This window comes from Protopterus annectens, chromosome 12.part0 (assembly GCF_019279795.1).
Source record: "Protopterus annectens isolate FY-2018-M chromosome 12.part0, PAN1.0, whole genome shotgun sequence".
NCBI classification, from domain to species: domain Eukaryota; kingdom Metazoa; phylum Chordata; order Ceratodontiformes; family Protopteridae; genus Protopterus; species Protopterus annectens.
The window spans coordinates 1,434,170,868-1,434,192,680 of record NC_056746.1 but is presented as its reverse complement, the minus strand read 5'-3'; the positions used below and the strand labels follow the sequence as shown (position 1 = coordinate 1,434,192,680).

General features: G+C 40.8%; 1 protein-coding gene across 3 annotated transcripts in view; it reads left to right on the top strand.

The window, feature by feature from the left end:
* Window positions 1-21,813, top strand: part of LOC122817246 (E3 ubiquitin/ISG15 ligase TRIM25-like) — a 1,463,860-nt gene that overhangs the window by 1,187,512 nt on the left and 254,535 nt on the right. The window contains exon 12 of one of the 3 annotated variants that reach the window (XM_044090464.1): window positions 3,671-3,742. The exons of the other annotated variants lie outside the window; for them this stretch is intronic. Within the exon in view, the coding sequence (XP_043946399.1) occupies window positions 3,671-3,742 (72 nt within the window). The remainder of the gene's footprint in view (window positions 1-3,670; window positions 3,743-21,813) is intronic. 3 annotated transcript variants of the gene reach the window in all.

The following is a 21,813-nucleotide window of genomic DNA, read 5'->3' as shown; positions in this document are numbered from 1 at the left end:
CAGTGTTTACATCCCTGAAACAGTCTCTCCATGTGCAGAGTGTGCTTACATCACTGAAACAGTGTATCTGTGTGCAGACAGTGCTTACATCCCTGAAACAGTGTCTCTGTGTGCAGACAGTGCTTACATCCCTGAAACAGTGTCTCCATGTGCAGACAGTGCTTACATTACTGAAACAGTGTCTCTGTGTGCGGACAGTGCTTACATCGCAGAAACAGTGTCTCTATTTACAAGCAAGGTGTACATCACTAAAACAGTGTTTTCTTGTGCATACAGTGCTTATATCACGGCAAGTGTCTCCAGTTACAGATAGCACCTGTGTCACTGAAATAGTGTCTCCATTTGATGACAGTTTTTACATCACTGATACACTGTCTCTGTGTGCATATAGTGCTTACCTCACTGAAACAGTGTTTCAATGTGCTGACAGTTTTTACTTCACTGATACAATGTCTCAGTGTGGAGACAGTACTTGTATCACTGAAGCAATGCTTCATGTACAGACAGTGTTTACATCAATGAAACTTTGCATGTTAGGCCAGTACTTACATCACTGAAAGTGTCTCCATGTACAGATTTCTATGTAACTGAAACAGTGTCTCCATGTGCTAGCATTTTTTTACACGGAAGCACTGCCTGTGGACAGTACTTGCATACTGCAGGTGTCTCTATGTACCAACAGTATGTGTTACTGAAACAGTGTCTCAGTGTTAAACAGCATCTCCATGTGCAGGCATAATGGTTAAGGAGTTTTCCTCACACACACAATCTACAGGAAGGAAAATTTGCTAGGCTTAAAATAACCTGCATGGGCAGCTATCCTAGTATTTGCCTATGAGCCTATCACTAAAAGTGTCTCAATGTGCGGACAGTACTTACATTACAGAATCAGTACTTCACATAGTGAAAGTATTTAGATAATTGAAATAATGCCTTTATGTACAGAGAATGCCTGCATCAGTAGAACCCTTTTTCTGTGAGTTGACAGTAAATGTGTTAATAAAACAATAGTAGTAATGTATTCTGTCATTTCACTGTGGAACATAACCTTCCTTTTCTAAGTGTAGCACTCCCACCCTTACCTATACCTATACCCCAAATAGTGCTAGACTATGCCTCTAAATAGAAAACCTAAGCAGAAAATCTATTTAGCTAGCCAACTACTGAGAAAAAATCCATTCAACAAAATATATAACCACAAGCAATGACAAATACTCCACGTTGTAAATTCTAGCTTATGTCACTCAAGTAAATTATTTTAACAGTTATGCACCATGGTGTACAGGGCATATGTCTGAGTATGGCTTTGATTTATATGGACTTTTTATGACCTGTTTTGCTTTGCTGGATATCACAATGTACATGTGGCCCTATACACCTGCCTTGTCATACCTTTATTCTCATCTTTTCATTATCGCTTAGCTGTTACCTTTTTCTTCACTGCAGTCCTGCCAAACTACCTGCATTATTTCTTCATTGCTTTACATCTGCATGCTTTGCTATGGCTGTTACATGTGTGCATTGTAGAAGTCCTCGCCCATCTTGCATATGCACACCTAACTCTGACTATCATCATCTGTGGTGTAGTCACTGATTATATTGGTGATGTTGAAACGTCTACATATCTGTACACAGGTGTGACATTTTCATCTGCTTTGTACTCCTCCATATCCATTCTATGCCTCCCCTAACCACAGCTTAGAGTTCATCTGTGTATGCCATTGTTGTGTGTTTATGTTCATGCCTGGTGTCCTTTTCAGGTATGCGTGTATTTCCCTGTTTTGCTTGTACTCTCACCTGTTGTATTGTCGTGGTACATAAGTACTTTATTGTTGGGTATTTATATTCATGTCTGTTGTCCTGTTCAGGTGTGTATCTGTTTCATTGTTACATTTGCTTTTATGCCTGTTGCCCTGTTACAGTGTGTGTATATTTGACTGTTGTGTGTCTGTACTTGCTTCTTGTCCTGTTGTGGTGCATGTGTATTTCATTGCTGTGTGTTTTATTCATAACTTTGCTCCTGTTCAGGTATATTTCAGTGCTGTTTGTTTTTACTCATGTATGTTGTCCTGTTCAGGTGCATATGAATTTCAGTGTTGTGTATTTACACTCCAGACCACTGTCCTGTTCAGATAGCTGTGCATTTCACTTGTGTGTATGCTCTTGAGTGTGTTGACCTGTTCAAGTGCATGTGTATTTCATTATTGTGTGATTGTACTCATGCAGGTTGTCCTATTTAGGTGCACGTGTATTTCATTATTGTGTGATTGTACTCATGCAGGTTGTCCTATTTAGGTGCACGTGTATTTCATTATTGTGTGATTGTACTCACACCTGTTATCCTCTTTAGCTGCACATGTATTTCATTATTGTGTGACTGTACTCACACCTGTTACCCTGTTTAGCTGCACATGTATTTCATTATTATGTGACTGTACTCACACCTGTTATCCTGTTTAGCTGCACATGTATTTCATTATTATGTGACTGTACTCACACCTGTTATCCTGTTTAGCTGCACATGTATTTCATTATTGTGTGATTGTACTCATGCCTGTTGTCCTGTTTAGGTGCACGTGTGTTTCATTATTGTGTGACTGCACTCATGTCTGTTGTCCTCTTGAGCTATATGTGTATTTCATTTTTTGTATGTCTGTGCTTGCCTGTTGTCCTCTTCGGATACCTGCATGGTTTGCTTTTGTTTGTTTGCATCCTTTTGTTGTCATGTTCAGATGTGTGGGGCATCATCTCTGTTTTGATCTCGTCAGTGTACTTGTTGTAAGCTGCAAATTCTCTTCAAGCAAAGACCTGAGCAGTATGCCCATTTCATGACTCCAAGTTGGCATGTATCGCTGAATTTATAGATATCAAATATGGCAAGACTGTGATTGTTACCTTCATAGATGGCTTGGGGTAACCTGTAGGTTTGTCATAGTCCATCTTGGCCAGCTGGCATCTAGATAGAAATGTGTTGGCTGATTTTGACAAGATAAATATTGTTTGTCTTGTGTATAACTGGTGTATTGCTTAGGTTTGTTCCGCAGATGGCTGTAATTTTCCTGCTAGATCCTGGTTATCAGAATGTTCTTGAGGTTGAAATGCATGTGTCTGTGATGACTTTTGCACCCACTGGTTTACGTCATTGACAGTCACAGTATGTTTGCATGTTCATGTGGTGCCACATGTAACAAAGATCTGCTAATGCTGCACTATCCAGACAAGACTGGATGACTGCTTTGAGTCATTTTCACACATAACAGTGTGTCTAATATGAGAGCTGTGGGCCCATCTATTTTTGGTCTGTGTATTTTTTTTTTTTTAATTAGCTGTGCCTCCCACTGTTGAACTATTCTTCTTTCTGGACCCTTATGGAGTAGCATGCATTTCTGCATCATGTAGCTAGTTTGAAATTATATACTTGCATTGAAAAGCTATCATAGTATTACCCTAGTGCAATGATGGATGTGCTATGCACATCCCTTTGTTTATTATCTTGTATAATTTATAATTTATTAACTAGCCCTTTCATCAACTAACTTGAATGTCAGGACACAAAATATTTGGCATAAATATTTACAGTGCTAAATCAAAGTCTTATTTAAATATTTGCTAATAGACACAGTTTTATATTTGATTTCATTGCTTAATGATCTGTTTTATCATCTGTCAGATCCGTCCATTACTGGATTTCAGGTTCCTTTTACAATGCTACCAAGAATGCCACCACCAGAACATGTACAGTGTAAGTGTTTATGTGAGGAAATATTAAGGCAGTGTTAACTAAAAATCTAATTGAATGCAAATACAGATAAGGAATGTTTCTGATGAGAACTGGAGTTTCATTTTCATTCAGATTGAAGCTGATACGTACCTACTTTCACTGAAACCTGAGGTGATAACATGTATAATGATACATTTCTGTTCCTAAGTTCAGTACATTATTTTATTTATTTATTTTGCATTTCTTTACTCAGGTAGAGCACTGATCAGTTCTGACCAATTTCATTCAAAGTGCAGGGGACAATAAAATGACAGTAACAATTTATTTATTTATTTTGTTTAGTCTGTTAAGTGAGACTGTACACAACAGACCATTTGCAGGCACAGCACAGGTGACAATGAATAAAATAAGAAGACTGTGCTATACTAAAAATACTAAAGCAGATTAGAAAATGTAAGATTGGCAATACAATAAATAAACATGCAATATCCGCAAAATAATATATGGTTTCCCTCTCATTTCTTCATGGAAAAACTTCATAAAGTACATCTAAGGTATTTTAATCCAGAGGTACTAGTAGAAGGGATTAACCTGTATTATTTATTTATTTGTATGTCCAAGTTTGTATACACTTTCTTACTGAGGTTAACCATAACAATATGGCTTCATATGCAGTTTTCAGTCCTTTTATTGAATGCCTTTTAATATCTGGGATTTCTAAAATGGAAATAGATTGTTGTAAGTGTCTGAGCACACATTGTGTAATAAGCCACCTTATAGTATATGCTATGTTATATATTATGGAGAACACTGCATAGTGAATTAAAAATGTTTCAAGAAATATAAGATCTGTACTTAACGTGCATTTAGTGACTGAACCAGTAATTACATTTTTGATGGGCTTTGCAAATAAATGGTAATGGAAATATAAAAAATATTGATTCTCTATAGTTTTGATATTATAACTAGAGAAGAATATTGTTGGCTTGTACAAAAACTTTTTTTAAGCAATTTTCTATGAAGATTCATAGAAGTATATATCAATGTATGGGGTGTTCTTGAAAGTTTGTACAATATAATCTTTCATCTTCATGAAATGTAAAGGTAGTCACCTTGTAAAAATGTCAGTGTAGTACCCTGTATCATAAAATGTGCCACGTTGTCATCGAATAGACTTCCAAGTTCCAGGACAGAGAGAAAGAGAAATTGTAAGGATGACTTATGTATTGGGCCTTGAGTGTCTGAGCCATTTGGTGTGCCTGTGTACTACAAAGGGCAGAATTTGCACTTAACTAGGAAGGAGAGGTCAGTAATATTGCCATTAACATTGAGCCCCATGTTGTGTTGTTGAAAACTGGAAGAAAAGTAAGAAATAAACAAGGCTGATGATGTAGGAGTTTAGAATAGTGGAGTTTGGTGACCACAGGAGACGATCAAAGATGGGCTGATGTTTTCAGATGCAAATTGGGGCTGGGGGGGTGAACGATCTATAGGTATGCAAGTTGTGGGTAGAGGGGATACTTAAGGCTGTGGACAAGAGTTTGAAGAAGAGTCATAATTTTAAAAAGAGATGAACGTCATGTGACTAGATATTAATGTGAGACTAGTGATCTGGGCAAAAAAGACAGCATGTAAGAAATGGCAGCAGGCAGTGAAGGAGAAACATTGAAAGGAGTTAAGTAGAAGGTCAGCAAAGGAGTACAAGGCAGTGGAAGCACAGGTGAAAAGGAAGTTGGCAAGAGGGATCTAGAAGGAGCATGTTTTTTTTCCAAGCTCAGATCTTCTGTTCCTTCTCCTTTTTCCACTGTTCAGGCTTTGTTCTCCAACCTCCAAACTCAGAGTTCTTTCAAGCTCAGTTCTGTACAACCCCAGTCTATAAGTTTTACTGCTAAAAGCAGAATTCAGGTTTTGATCTACACTCCTTCCAGCCATTCTGTGCAGCCCTTTCTGACAAGTGTAGTATTTAAATCTAGATTTACACTCCATCAAGCTCAGTTGTACAGCAACCCGATCTGCAAAACTTGGTGTTCAAATTATAATCTAAACTCTGCATTTCAGTAGTCATGAAATACTTCGGACTTTGGTGATCTCAGATAGCCTTCGTAGAGTGAGACAAAGTATGAAATCCCCTCCTACACTCTGTCAATCACTGGCAGCAGTGTTGTATTACTTCCTATCATTTTCTTTGAATAGTAGTAGTATTATCAGTTTCTGTATCTTCTCTCATTTCATTTCCTATACACACCATTGACAACATCACATGACTCTTCTGTTACTTTCTAGTTACACATGGAAACAGTGTTTAACAGTTATGCATCTAACACTGGTACAGATTGGCACAGCACCATTCTGTTCCTCTGTCCTTTTTGTTTTGACACCGGTGACAGCAGTCCTTAGTTATTTTCTTTTCATTCTTTCACCCCAAAAAAAACAGAAGCAGACATTTTCACTTATTACCCATCATGTTTCCTTGTGAATACTGTTGGTAGAGTTATTTAACACGTGTAATACATAATGATCAATGTTGTTTGCAGCTTTGCCATTCTGGTTTGCTTTGTTTCTTTGCCTTGTCCTCTGCAGCAGCCTGCTCTTCTTCTCAGTTATATTCAGTTCAGTTACTGCCCTGAGAGACATGGCTCCTATCAAGCAGTCCACACACATTCACTATCCTAATCCCAGTTTTGAAACCTCCCCAGCTAACCTGTAGGACCAACTAGTAGAGTCACTGACATACATTTCCAGAAAGTAAAGGTGCTCCATTACTTTTTATACATTTTATAACCAAAGTATATTTATTTTGTGTTCCTTTTATGTTATTAAGAGAAATCCATCAAAATTCTTGTCCCCACCATCACATATAAAACTAAATCCCCACTCAAATCTACATGAATAAGGACTTACACGTTACTATAATCATCATAGGTGGAATTAATAATGAATGGCCAACCCCTCAAGCCTGAATAAATACTAAACAACTGCAAACATTTACTTTATCATTTAGGTTCATAGTAAGTACTAGGCTAGCTGCCCTTTTAGTTTAGTTTAGTTTTAGTCCTAGCTGATTTCCATTTTTTGTGCTCAAAATAACCTATCTCATTTGATTTTAGATTGGCCTTATCCATCCCATAGTCAATCATTATATATTACCCCTAATGAGAATAACTGGGATTATACCATGCATGGGATAAAGCATTTAGGAGTTGCCTCTGCTCATTAGTAGTACAGGGGGCAGTCCATGGGTAAATTTTCTGTTTCCCAACCCTATATCTAAATTGCATTTGAAAATGGACAGGGCTGAACTTTGTTTAATGTGGATGGGGACAGAGAATCTATTCCACAGCAACTGTATCCCCTGCAAGTTTTACCTGTCCCTTGAAACCATTCTGTTGATGTTACAGAAAAGGTTTAAATCCCAAGACTGAATATGTCTGATGCCATTTGACTTGCTGGTCTGCAGTAAATCCATCAGTAATGGATCAGAAGATGCCTTGTATGTCAGACACAGATCACTTCTTTTAGCAGTCTGTATGATACAGAGTATAGTGACCGGACTTTGAGTCAGTCCATGTAGGACATGTTGTGTAGGCCTTGTATCCTTTTAATAATGTATCTCTGTGGGCATTCCAGTTGTTGCAAGTATCTGGACAGATAAATGCCAAAGGGAGCATTATATTCAATGATTGGCCTAATGAAGGCTGAGCAAAGAGGGACAAGGATATCCCTAGATCCAGAGACAATGCCTTTGTTTTAAGCTGCACAATATAGAAGGACTTTCTTACAACAAAAGACGCATGTTGATCAAAAGTTAGGTCAATGTTCATGTACATTCCCAATTCCTGAACAACTGAGTCATCTCTTAGGGACAGATTGTCAGTGTGGTAGGTCCCTGAGGTAGATGACTTCCTAAAGGATACATTTTTTGGCTTTAAGTTTCAGTTCATGATTTTGGGGCCAGTAATTTATCTGATCCAAACTTCCTGCCGGACGGCCAAGTCATCTGGGGATTGACCACTCCTAGCTTGTAATCATCTGCAGACTTAGTCTGAACCCTTTGATATTGACTTTCTATTTCAAAAAAGTAGATGCCAAACAGTAGAGGTCCCAGCACAGAATCCTGAAGGACCCCACTGGTGACTGGTGGTGTTGTGGAGATAACATCCCTAGTTTGATTTCCTGCATCCTATTTGTGAGCCAGCTGGCAATCCAGCATGTGACATAGGGGTTTATTCCCAGTTTATTTAGCTTTTCCACTGTCCCTGAGTGGGAAGTTGTATCAAACTCTGTGGCCAAGTTGAGGTATGCAACGTGTACCATTTTTGCCTTCATCCTGTACTTTGGTGACCTTTTCAAAAAAATCCACCAGGTTGAGTAAGCTTCACCTGCCTTGATGAATCCAAGCTGAAATGGGTCCAGTGTTTGGAGGCTCCCTGTGTACTGATTGATTAATTCCATGATGAATCTTTCCATGACTTTGTATATGACACTGGTCAGAATTATATATCTGTAATTGCCTGAGTCTGTGAAAGGTCCTCCCTTATGAAGGGGAATGACTGTAGCTGTTCTCCATTCACTTGGTACAAAACCTGTATGGAGGATAAGATTAAACAGTGTTGTTAAGGGTGCTGATAAGTCATGCTTAATGCTATTTAAGATGCATCCAGAGATATTGTCAGGATCCATCGATGCAGTAAGTTTAGCTTTAGACAGCACTTTTAAGACTTGGTCTTGTGTGATAACTGGAGCCAGTTTCAGGTATAGCTTGAGGGACAGGTGGAGGATAGAGAAGGGTAAAGTTAGAGCTAAATTTATTGGCTAGTAGAGTTGGTATATCTTCATCCTCACTGAAGGTAACTTAATTCATAATCAGCTTAGCACATTGCTGCATTGTGCTTTTGAGATTACAAGCATATCTAAAAAATGCCTTGTGTTTGTCTTTTCACGACAATTTTCCCCTTCTGCATGCATAAATAAAACATTCTGTGCATAGTGGCATTAGATCGGGACGTAGGAATGGGGGGTGATGCTTTTTACCAAAAACAATGCTTGAATTCATGTAATATATTTCATACAAGCCAACCCACCCGGTGCTAAAGCCAACAGCTAGTTAAAGGGCCAACATAGCATAAATAAACATACTTAAGTACATTTTGCAGGGATTCACATCCTGCTGCCTTTCACAGTTGCAAAAGTAGTATCTCTATACAAAAAAAAAATGTAATTATCCCAGGGGATTTAAAATTAACTGTTAACTGGCACAGGAGGTCTCACTAAGAAAATAAGTTTTAACCTAAAATGGTTAGATGAGCTTGTAAAGCAACCAGCACAGCAAACACCACAGCAGGCTGTTCTGGGCCTTATCTTTACAAATATAAAATGCAACTGTGAAAAGGTAGGAATCCCACCTAATATTTTCAGTGACGATTGTCAGTTATTTCTCTATGTTCATCTAAAATACTAAAAAGAGTGCATGAAGTAGTTATTGGATAGTCAATATCCAGAAGCAAAAAATCAGGTCTGGAAACCCTTCTAGATCCCCTGGACTGGAGACCAATTTAGAACTTCCAAATCCCAAATAGTACTCTCTTACTGTAGTAACCAGCTTGGCAGTTGTGCAAGATACACTTTTCCCTGTTTTCTGGAGGTGATTAAGAGAGCAAATATGCCCATGGCTAGCAATAGATAAACATTTTTGTAAGTCATGAAATGAATACAGTCTAATACATCAGTATAACAATGGTTCAAAACAAAGAATGTAGAGGGTAAAGATGTGACATTTATTTTATTTTTTATTTTATTTTATTTTACATTTGTTTACCGGGAAAGTCAGACGGGACACAGGTCTGTTTTCAGTGGAGGCCCAGGGAGAAAAGCTCCAGTTAAAAAGTTTACAAAAAAAAAAAAAAAAAATCACATATTATGCAAAAGTACATAAAACAGACATTATGAAAATCTAAAACATTTTCTCTGTGGGTAGCAACTTAGAAGATGGTACAAGTTGTACAGCACATAGTAATTAAGACGAATATTTTGAACATAGTTCCACATGGTATGTAGCCAAAAGATAAACTAAAATTTCTTATATAGTGTTGTAGTTAGCATAGTACTAATGCTGTGATATGTAGTTGGGTAGGAAATCTGGTTTAGTGGTTCTATATATGGAAAGAAGTGGTTTAGTACTAAGAGTAGTAAGGGGATAGTTTGCATATGTGTTAAGGTGGGAACAAGCTGTTTTTGGATAGTTTATCCTGGGGAGTTACAGGAGCATAACCTGGTATTCATAAAGTATGTGTTGAGCAGCTTTTTGAATTGTGAGGTGGAGGTGTTGGAGATCAGGTGGTTGAGTAGGGTATTCCATGCTTTTGAGATAGAATAGCTAAAGAGAGATTTCCCAGCTTCATTATTATGTCTGATGACATCTAGGTTGTTCTGGATACTAGATCTTAAGGTTCTTGCTGTAGAATAAGGTGTGACTAGGTTCTGGAGTGCTGGGGTTTTAGTTGGGTAGTAGTTTAGCTTGTGTCCAATGTTAATTGGTTGAGTTTCAGTAGATGGGGAAGCTCTAGCCAAATTAGTTGTTTGAGTGCTACACAGTGATGGGTCCTATATGGGGTTTCTGTAGCAAATCTAGCAATCTTGTTGTAACAAGATTCTAGATTTAGATTAGACTTGTGGAGGTTGGTCAGCTTTTGGGTAGCGTAGAGGAGGGTGGACAACAGATGTGTCCTGGCTATAGTAGATTTAGTTTGTCTAGTAAAAAATGGTTTGTTCCGATAGAGCAGTCTGAGTTTTTTTAACTTTCTTGATAGATAGGGCAATAATCATATCAAATCTGAGGTTATTGTCTATCTCTATACCTAGCAGTTTGGTGTGGGGGGTGGAGGTGATCTTGGTGTTGTTCATGGACATTATGGTAAAGTTGTTGCAAGGGGGAGAATTACCAGGTCTGAATAACAGAAGTTTCGATTTGTTCAGGATAAGCTGGGAATTAGTGAACCAGGTCTCGGCTAGTGAGAAGCAGTTTTGGGTTAGGGAGTGGAGGTCATGTAATGTGTGGGCTGTACAAATGAGTGTGGTGTCATCAACATATCGTACTATTAAGGCATTGGTTGTGGAGATATAGAGCTGGTTAGTAAACAGAGAGAAGAGTAGTGGGCCAAGTACAGAGCCCTGAGGGATGCCTAAGGATACAGGTAGGAGAGGGGATATTTGATTCTGCCATGATACTGCTTGTTGGCACCCTGACAGGTAATTATTAAACTATGAGATAGAGGGGTGCTGATGTTTAGGTTGGCTAGTGTATGAAGGAGTTTATTATGGTTGACCATGTTGAATGCTTTTAACAGGTCTAGAAAAAAATGGCTGAAGCTAGTTCTCCCTTGTTTCTATGGTGATTGATTGTGTTGGTAAAGGATATGAGAGCTGTAGTGGTGCTGTGGAAGACTCTGAATCCATGCTGATATTTGGATAGAAGATTAAGTAGAATGTACAAGTTGATTTAAGTATACTTTTTTTCTACACTTTGCTTATTTAAGATTAGATCATCGTTTCATTAAATATTATTGTCTCTGTCTCTGCAGATGTTCTTCGTGTTTCACTGTTGCAGTCATCACATTTGGGTTATCTGCTTGCAATCGCCCTCAGTCGGCCTGATTATCAAAGTCTTGGGTCCTGCGTCGGTTGCTGTCTCATCTTCCATGACGTCAGGTATTCAGGGGTATAAAGCATGCAGCCAACGCCATTGCATCAGCCTTTCTTGCTGTGTGGTGCCCGAAGCAGAAGCAGTTCGCAAGTGCCGGTCGGCCAACTCCTGAAATTTTCATTTTCGAGTTTCAGTGCCGAAGTCTTCAACTAAAGTTAAGTACCCCATTGGGGAAACTTTTTCTTGCTCTAAACCGATGTCAGTAAAAGTCAATAATTGTATTTCTTGTGGAAAGCAAATACCTCATAAAGATTTTCATTCATACTGTATTCCTTGCCTAGGCCCTGACCACGACGTACCTCGCTGTCGGTTTTGTGCCTTATTTAAACAACAAACTATTTGTCATCAGTATATTTACGCTTCTAAATATTTTGGTACTCGGTTCAATTATCCAGATATTGCTTTGGTAAGCCTCCCAACTACCGACATTCCAAAAAAACGTAAAGATAAAGACAGAGACAAACTGCCTAGGTCCAAAGCACTTCTCCTAAGCCAGTTGCCTGTTCGCCCATACTCAGTGAGGCGCTTTCCGCAGCCCTTGATACCAGCTTCTTCAGATTCGCAGGCCTCTACTGAGACCCATTCGGAGTCCGGTATGCCATGAGATGCTTCAACTGTGGAACCTGCGGATGTCTCTATCTTGGATGGGTCCGGAGCCGCTGTGCAGGTGCCGGCTTCTGAGGGTGTATTCAGGCCTACTGACTTGCATATTAAACCGACACCATCTTCTTCTTCTTCAAGGCCTAAAACTCGATCCATGCCTAGAAAACCAACACCTAGACTGCATGGTCAGGCCTCTATGCCTAAAAAAAAAAAAAAAAAAATGATAAGAATGGCTGAAGACCTTATTACTTTAATCAGGGGAAGCCAATCTTCTCTCTAAGAGACCTAGGACTGAATTTGGCTATGATTCTTCTGATCAGGATTCTTAAATTTCTGTTTCGTCTGATGACCAGGATTTACCCTTATCTGCCTATGAGGATTCTGATGCAGAGGACTCCATTCCCTCTGCTTCCCCTCCAGAGGATTTCTCTTTTGGTGAAACCTTGCAAACTCTTAGGGAGCATTTCTGCTGGGAAAGCCAGGATTACTCTGATTCTAAAAAGAGGCTTAGGGATTTCTTACTCCTGCACCAACACAGGCCTGGCCTTTAGCTATCCCCCCTGTACTGGACATTGTTGATGATGTCTTTATGGAGTCTAGCTTGGCCCATGACTCCTTACCTCCTGCTCCCAGAAAACCAGATAGACATTACAGGGTTCCTGACTCTCACAACTTCCTCTTTAAAAATCCTACTGCGGATCCTGAGACCATTTCACAGGGATCCAAGGGCATAAAGGCTACTACTGCCAAAAATCCTACCCCCTCTGATAGAGATTCCAGGGTGCTGGATAGATGGGGTAAGAAGGTATACACTTCTGCATCCTTGGTCATTAGAGCCATAAACTGCCAGTTTCATATGTTAAAGTATCAGCAGCATAGTACTGGATTGCTTAAACAGAAAATGATGTTGATTCCTGACTGTGCTGAAAATAAGGATTTACAGGATTTAATGCATTCTGCTGAACAAGTTGGAAAACATACTTTGCAATGTGGTTTTGATTCACTAGAGGCCTCTTGCAGGGCTGCTCTTACTGGGCCTGTGCTTAGAAGGCATGCTTGGCTTAAGGAGCAATCTTTTCCAGATCATGTTAAAGCTAAATTGTTGGATGCTCCCTTAAACCAGGACCACCTGTTTGGCAACAAAGCAGAAGTAGTACTTAAAAAGATGGAGGAAAAAGCTAAATCTATGCAAACTGTTAAAGATTTCCTGCAAGTGCAGCCTCCAAGATTTAGTAGGCATTGGCCCTCTAAGAACTGGTCCTTTCCTGCCTCTTCCAGGCCTTCTCAATCCAAACCAAGACCAAGCAGAACACTCAGGCTTCAGTCCCAAGGTACGCACAGGACTAAGCAGTGGGGGGCTCCCACTTCCAAAGCAGGGAGTAGTAAGACCTCTCCCTTATGGTAAACTGTCTCAGTGACTTAACTTTAAAACTTCCAAGCCCTTCTCAACTGACTGCTCCTTTAGGGGGAACGATTGCTGTGCAGGCAAAAAACTGGGAACTCATTACCCAGGAAAAATGGGTTTTAAATATAGTTTCCCAGGGATACAGATTCCACTTCCACACTTTACCAACCCCAAACGATTGGCCAGATCTACCCCTAAATCAGTGGGCAGAGGCTCAAAAGCAAGTTCTCTCTCTCTTAAGTATAAGGGCTATTCAAACTGCCCCATAAGAGGAAAGGGGACAAGGTTTCTACTCAAAACTTTTTTCTGGTGCCCAGAAAAGACAACTCCTGGTGTCCTATCCTGGATCTCTCTATCCTAAACACTTTTGTGGTGATCCCAAAATTCAAGATGCTAACTCTTCACCAGTTGCTTCCTACGCTAGGCAAAGATGCCTGGTTGGCAACACTGGATTTAAAGGAAGCCTACCTGCACATCCCAATCAGGGAATCTTACAGAAGATACCTACGCTTCAAAGCAGGCTTCATGCACTATCAGTTCTCTGCACTGCCCTTTGGCTTATCTACTGCACCCAGGGTATTCACAAAGTGCCTAGCTCCAGTCATTGCATTTTGCAGGCAAAGAAATATTCAAATATACCCATACCTGGACGATTGTCTAATTCAGGCAGAAAGCCAGGACATATGACTGAATCGTCTGGCATTTGTACAAAAAGTGCTAACTTCTCTGGGGTACACCATAAACAAAAAGAAATCACATCTGGTACCCTACCAACAAATTGTATTCCTGGGAGGAAGCTTGAACTCAGCATCCCAGATGGCTTTCTCACGCCAGAGAAACAAGTTCATTTGACAGCTTACTTCAAACTTATGGCCACAAAGACACTTCTATTTGCAAGACAAGTACTGCAAGCCTTGGGGTTCATGGCCTCCTGCATTCTTCTAATTCCATATGCAAGACTGCATATGAGGAAACTACAGTGGTATGTAAAAAGCCTATGATGTCAACATTCTCAGGATCTAGAAACAATAATTCCTATCATACCTTGCCTGCACTTAGAGTTCCTTTGGGCAGAGGCCTGCCACCAAAACAAGGGACTGCCATTCACTCTGCCACCCAAACCCCAACAACAGACGCATCAGACTATGCATGAGGGGCTCACCTGGTAGGGAGGTGCATTCAGGGCAAATGTAAACCAAGTCAAATGCACCTGCATATCAATCAAAAAGAAATGTTAGCTGTACAGAATGCTCTGACAGCCTTCAAAGACCACATTCTTCCAGGACAGTTAATGGTGAAGACAGATGGGGCAAGAAAAACTGATGTAATGGCCTTGGCTGCATGTTTATACCCCTGACGTCATGGAAGATATGAGAACAACCAACGCAGGACCCAAGACTTTGATAATCAGACCGACTGAGGGCTACTGCAAGCAGATAACCCAAATGTGATGACTGCAATAGTGAATACACTCGAACATCTACATTTGTGGTAAGTGTACACAACTGTACTTTAGTTGCCAGAGGTGTGAAAAAAGTGTAGCTGTCTGGGTTCATTGGAAGTTGTTACTCTGCTTTTGCAATTCTGTGTTAACTCAGCCTGGGGGGTTCTGTTTGAATTATAATCAGTGTTGGTCACATTTCTGTGAATCATTCTTGTTCGTCATCTGATATGTTCATTGCTGTGATTTACCTGCGAAAATCAACTGGACACACAAGCTGATGTAAGTATAATTTTTTTGCACTTTGCTTATTTAAGATTAGAACATTGTTTCATTGAATATTGTCGTCCCTGTCTCTCTCTACATTTAGTTGCCAGAGGTGTGAAAAAAAGTGTAGCCATCTGGGTTTATTGGAAGTTGTTACTCTGCTTTTGAAATTTTGTGTTAACTCTTAGCCTGGGGGTTTCTGTTTGCATTATAATCCGTGTTGGTCACGTTTCTGTGAATCATTTCTGCTCATCATCTGAGCTGTTGGTTGCTGTGATTTACCTGTGAAAATCAACTGGACACACAAGCTGGTTTATGTATACCTTTTTCTGCACTTTGCTTATTTAAGATTAGATCATTGTTTCATTGAGTATTGTCGTCCCTGTCTCTCTCTGCATTTAGTTGCCAGAGGTGTGAAAAAAGTGTAGCCATCTGGGTTCATTGGAAGTTGTTACTCTGCTTTAACTCTTAGCCTGGGGGTTTCTGTTTGCATTATAATCCGTGTTGGTCACGTTTCTGTGAATCATTTCTGCTCATCATCTGAGCTGTTGGTTGCTGTGATTTACCTGTGAAAATCAACTGGACACACAAGCTGGTTTATGTATACCTTTTTCTGCACTTTGCTTATTTAAGATTAGATCATTGTTTCATTGAATATTGTCGTCCCTGTCTCTCTCTGCATTTAGTTGCCAGAGGTGTGAAAAAAGTGTAGCCATCTGGGTTCATTGGAAGTTGTTACTCTGCTTTAACTCTTAGCCTGGGGGTTTCTGTTTGCATTATAATCAGTCTTGGTCACATTTCTGTGAATCATTTCTGCTCATTATCTGAGCTGTTGGTTGCTCTGATTTACCTGAGCAAATCAACTGAACACACAAGCTGATTTAAGTAAGATTTTTTTCTTCACTTTGCTTATTTAAGCTTAGATAATTGTTTAATTGAACATTGTGGTCTCTGTCTCTTTGCAGTTAGTTGCCTGAGGTGTGAAACAAGTGTAGCCATCTTGGTTCATTGGAAGTTGTTACTCTGCTTTTGAACTTCTGTGGTAACTCTTAGCCTGGGGCCGGGGGTTCTGTTTGCATTATAATCAGAGTTGGTTACATTTCTGTGAATCATTTCTGCTCATCATCTGAGCTGTTCATTGCTGTGATTTACCTGCGAAAATTATCATTTTGTGAAATCACGCCCTTCAGCTATTTAAATTTATTGGCCATTCTACTGTATTCCATAGTACCAGAATACAAAAGTGAACACCCCCTTTCAATCTATCTTGCTGTTTTAAAAATAGTGACTATCCTCTGAAACTTAACTTTTTAGACAGGTAAAACTTAAGTTACCTACTTTCACATCTAACTCCTCTAGTGCACACTGCAGTGTTTAGGATAAACCATTTTTTTTCTTCTTCTTACCTTTAAGTATCCCTGTGACTAGCACTTGCTTTAAAACCTGCTGGAAAGCACTAGGAAGTCTTAAAATGATGCAAGCACTCAACTCACCTTGTTAATATGGAGAAATTAATCGTAGGCACTAAACAGCCTATAATTGCAAAGTACCTTGCTAAGGTAAGGGAAAACAGCTCTTGTACTTTACAAAAAAAAAAAAACACCAAACCAGGGATGTCTAAGGGTCAGCTTCCGGTGATTTCTCCTGTCCACCTGGTGAATCTGGCATACTGGGGCAATGCAGCAATTGCCTCATGTACACATACAATCCTCTTCTCCTACCATCCAACACTACAACCTGCGAGAGATGCACTTACAAAGCCAAACTGGAAGCAAAGCTCTCTCCACCCAAGATTGTGCTAGACAGTCAAGAGGGGAAGGTTAACACCCACACTACACCTCAAGCAACACATAGCCCCTCTGAACCCACACGTAGCAACACTAAACCCACATATGTGGAGGCCCTTAACATTAACCTGCCCAAGCAACAACGTCCTCTGAAGCTGAAATGCAAACAAACACCAGTCACAACCAAAGTGTCACATAGCTCACAACACCAGTGTGCCACCCAACAACAGTCCCTAAGGCAAGACAACGTTACCAACACATTAGTCATAGGTGACTCTATAGTCAGGCACACTGATGTCCCACTCACCAGGCTGAACAAGGAGAAAATTACAGTCAGCTGCCTGTCGGGTGCCAGGATCTGCCACATAACGCATGCACTCAAGTCACTCCACAACAAGTAGAAATATGACTCTGTCATTGTCCATGTTGGAGTGAATAACTTGAGATGTACCTTCCTGGAGTACAGGAAAAGAGATGTGGAAGAGCTCTCGGATCATGTGGCCTAAGCAGGTATGACCCTAGCCCTGAGTAGCATCCTGCCTTCGCTCAGAATGATACCACAGTATAAGGACAAAATAATTGACTTCAACAATTGGCTAAGCTTCTGGTGTCATTCAAAGGGGATCCAGTATCTGTCTGACTGGGACGACATGATCGACAGACCACAATGCTTTGCCAGAGATGGTCTGCACCTGTCGCCCCTGAGATTCAGGTTACTGGCTAAGGCTCTTGCTACCCCTGTAGTGCTTTTTTTAGGCAAAGTTCAAAGGACAAAACCACCAAAAACAGGTACAAGCATGAAAAATCTGAAGGTAATGCTACTCAAAGCTAGAAGTCCAAACCTCAAAATGCACTCTCTCGAGGCACTCCTAAAAATGGAGAACATCGATATCTGTGCATTAACTGAGACCTGGTTCAAGGCTACAGAGAGCGCCCATGCAGTACCAGACTATAACTCTTACCGCACTTTTTGGCCACCAAACCAGGACCGAAACATTAAAGGTGGAGGAGTGTCCATATTCACCAAGAATATTCACAACACCAGGCTAGTTGCCCAACACAAAGCATCTAAAATTCTCCAGGTGCAACTAACACTAGGCAAGACAGCAATCCAAGTTGTAGCTTGCTACAGATCCCCCATCACGCCCCAAGATTCTCACTAAACCTTTCTAAACATACTGGAAAATATTAAGATACAACCAAATACCCTAATACTGGGTGATTTCAACTACCCTTCCATTAACTGGGAAAACTACAAATGTACCAACACCTTTGCCCAATGGTTCTTGGAATTCATAAATTCCAACACCCTGGATCAACTAATCCTTAGTCCCACCAGGGGCTCCAATATCCTAGACCTGGTCATTACCAACATGGGAAATCGATGCTCCACACCTGTAGTCACCCCCTCATTGGTCAGGTCTAACCATAAGCTAATCACCCTTGACATCCACATCCCACCCCCACCCTCCACTAAGGAAACCTCCGTAAAAAAAAATTCTCCAAAGCCAACTTCATGCAACTCAAGTCAGAAGTGACAAACTTCATGACACCCATGCAGACGGGAATTGAAAGTTCGACTGCTGAATCCTACACTAAGGCACTGTACGAGCACATCCACTCATGCATGAATCGTGCCATCCCCATAGAACCAAGATGCTGTCCTCCAAAAAAAAGGAAGCCAATCTGGTGGTCCCTTGCCATAAACAAACTTTACAACAAAAGGAAGAAACTGTTGCAGAAAAGAGGAAAATCCCCGGATGCAAAAAACTCCCTTACCAGCCTCAGTAAGAAGCTGAGATCCCTCATAAAATCCTCCAAAGCTAGTTACGAAAATAAAATTGCCAAAGATTCCAAAGACAACCACAAGGCATTCTATAGCTATGTCAAGAATCTAAATGGCAATGCTCAGAACTGCTCTGAGCTACAGCAGAATGGCATTAAATATACTGATCCCAAGGATATTACCTGGCAGATCAATTCAGTGCAAACTTCACCCCCCAGCCCCGAAAGGGCCCATCTCAGTACCTAAAGACTGCCAAATTCCAGTAATAATGGCCACACAGGTAAAAAATGCACTCTCCAAAGCTAAGAATACAGCATCCATGGGACCAGATGACATCCCATGCTGTGTACTGCATGAACTACAAAATTAACTGGCACCTCACCAAAGTGTCATGTTTAATCATAGCCTCACCTCAGGCTTCATGCCTACTGAGTGGTGCACAGCTACAGTTATCCCACTCCACAAGGGAGAATCCACCTTGGATCCCGGGAACTACCACCCCATCAGTCTGATGAGCCTGATCTGCAAGGCCACGGAACGTATTATCATGGAACTTACAAACAAAGACAGTGGTAACCTTCAAACACTGGACCCCATGCAGTTTGGGTTTGTGAAGGGCCGATCTTGTCTCCTGAACCTGGTTGACTTTTTCGAATCAGTCACTAGACCCGTGGACAAGGGTAATGTGGTCCACATAGCCTATCTGGACTTTGCCAAGGCCTTCAACACCATCCCCCACTCTGGAATCATAGATAAACCTACTAAGTTGGGAATTAATCCCTATGTCACTCGATGGGTAGCCAACTGGCTTACTGACAGAACCCACACTGTAAATGTAGCCGACTCCAAATCCAGCTCCAGACAAGTGGAGTACCTCAGGGTTCATTCCTAGGACCGCTCTTGTTTGGCATCAACTTCTCTGAAGTACAAGCCAACATTAAAGGACTCAGGCTAACAAAGTTCGCAGATGACTGCAAACTGGGAACCATTATTGCATCCCTAAATGATGTGGATAGTCTACAAAAGGGCCTTACAGAAACAGATGCTTGGTGCCAGAGCCATGGGCTCAAGCTCAATGCCAAGAAATGTATAGTTATCCCCTTTGGGAAAAAAACTTGTACCTGTGAATTACCACATAGGGGGCAGTACACTAAACATCGAAAGTGTGATAAGAGACTTAGGGACACAGGTGGACAGTGGTCTCACCTTCAATAACCACATCGCCACAACAGTCAGGAAATCCTTCTATGTGGCACACCTCATCACTAAGAGCTTTTCATCCAGAAAAAAGGAGGTCATTGTCCCACTGTACTCATCCCTCATTAGACTCATTATAGAATACAACCCTCCGTTTGGTATGTACCTCAAGACATCTGCAACAACTGGAAAGGCCGCAGAAATACCTCACTAAAAGAATAACAGGCCTAAAGCAGACCTAAACCTATACTGACCATCTAAAAAACTCCACCTATACTGTGTCGTATATCGTCTACTCAGAGGTGATCTCTACTTAACATACAAGGCCATGTCAAACCCAGATCTGTTGGACATGCTACACTTAAAGAAATCCAATCCCTCAGAGACACACACTCCAGGGATCTAAACATTGTTATCACAATGAACAAAACATGCTGGAGGGTTAGGTTCCTGACCCAGAGACTCCCCAGACTCTGGAATAGACTCCCCGTACATGTCAAGCAGAGCACCTCTTCAAAAGGAACATTGATGATTGGCTGGGAGATAGGAAATTCACCCCAGAGATCACGTCAGTTGCCCTGCTAGACAGGGGCCCAGGGAAGTAAATACTGTAGGAAGAAATAGCCAGGGAATTGTTATGGCTAGGCTTGTGTAGGCCCTAATCCCGATAGCCTAGTACCAACCTATGAAAATCAAGACACAAGCTGATTTAAGTATACTTTTTTTGCACTTTGCTTATTAAAGATTAGATAATTGTTTCATTGAATATTGTGGTCTCTGTCTCTCTGCAGTTAGTTACTAGAGGTGCGAAAAAGTGTAGCCATTTGGGTTCATTGGAAGTTGTTACTCTGCTTTTTCAAATTCTGTGTTAGCTCTTAGCCTGGGGGTTTCTGTTTGCATTATAATCAGTGTTGGGCACATTTCTGTGAATCATTTCTGCTCATCATCTGAGCTGTTGGTTGCTCTAATTTATCTAGGAAAATCAACTGCACACACAAGCAGATTTAAGTATACTTTTTTCTGCACTTTGCTTATTTAAAATGTTATTGTTTCATTGAATATTATGGTCTCTGTCTCTTTGCAGTTAGTTTCCCAGTCTCCCTCTCTGTTCTTTTTGTGGTGTTAATCTTGGTGGCTTTGGAATTGCCCGCCCCTGCTGTAAATTCTTTTTTGGACATTCCTAGTTGCCCATCTCATTTGCTCACTCAGCTGAGTGCAGTGAGATCATATTTTGATTTCAGGCACTCCTACCAGTCCCATCTCCTCTGCTGTTTACAGAGAGAGCACTTGGGAAGGACAACCCCTATAGTCTCTTAATCTGCTCTGTTCCCTCCCTCTCCATAGGTTCATAGGTAGGTACTAGGCTATCAGCCCAAGGGCCTACGTAAGCCTAGCCAACAAGGTTCCCTGGCTTACGCCACCCAAGAAAGTTATTTTCCTGTGCCACTGTCGAGCAGAGATACAGAAGTGATCCCCGGGATGTATTTTCTATTTCCCATCCACTCATCAATATTTTCTTGAAGAGTGCTAATGAAGAACTTTGCTTGACATGGATGGGTAGCCTGTTCCAGAGTATGGGAAGTCTCTGGGACAGGAGACTATCCCTCCAGCATGTCCTGTTTATTGTGGTGACAAGGTTTAGGTCCCTAGACCGTGTAGCTCGAAAGGATTGGGATTTCTTTAGGTGTAGCATGTCCAACAGCTCTGGGTTTGACATCGCTTTATATGTTAGGCAGAGATCACCGCGGAGTAAGCGATATGCTATGGAGTAAAGCTGGAGTTTTTTGAGGTGGTCAGTGTAGGGCATTTATTTGAGGCCAGTAATCCTTTTTGTGAGGTACTTCTGTGGCCTTTCCAGCTGCTGCAGATGTCTTGTGAGGTACAGTCCAAAAGGGGCGTTGTACTCT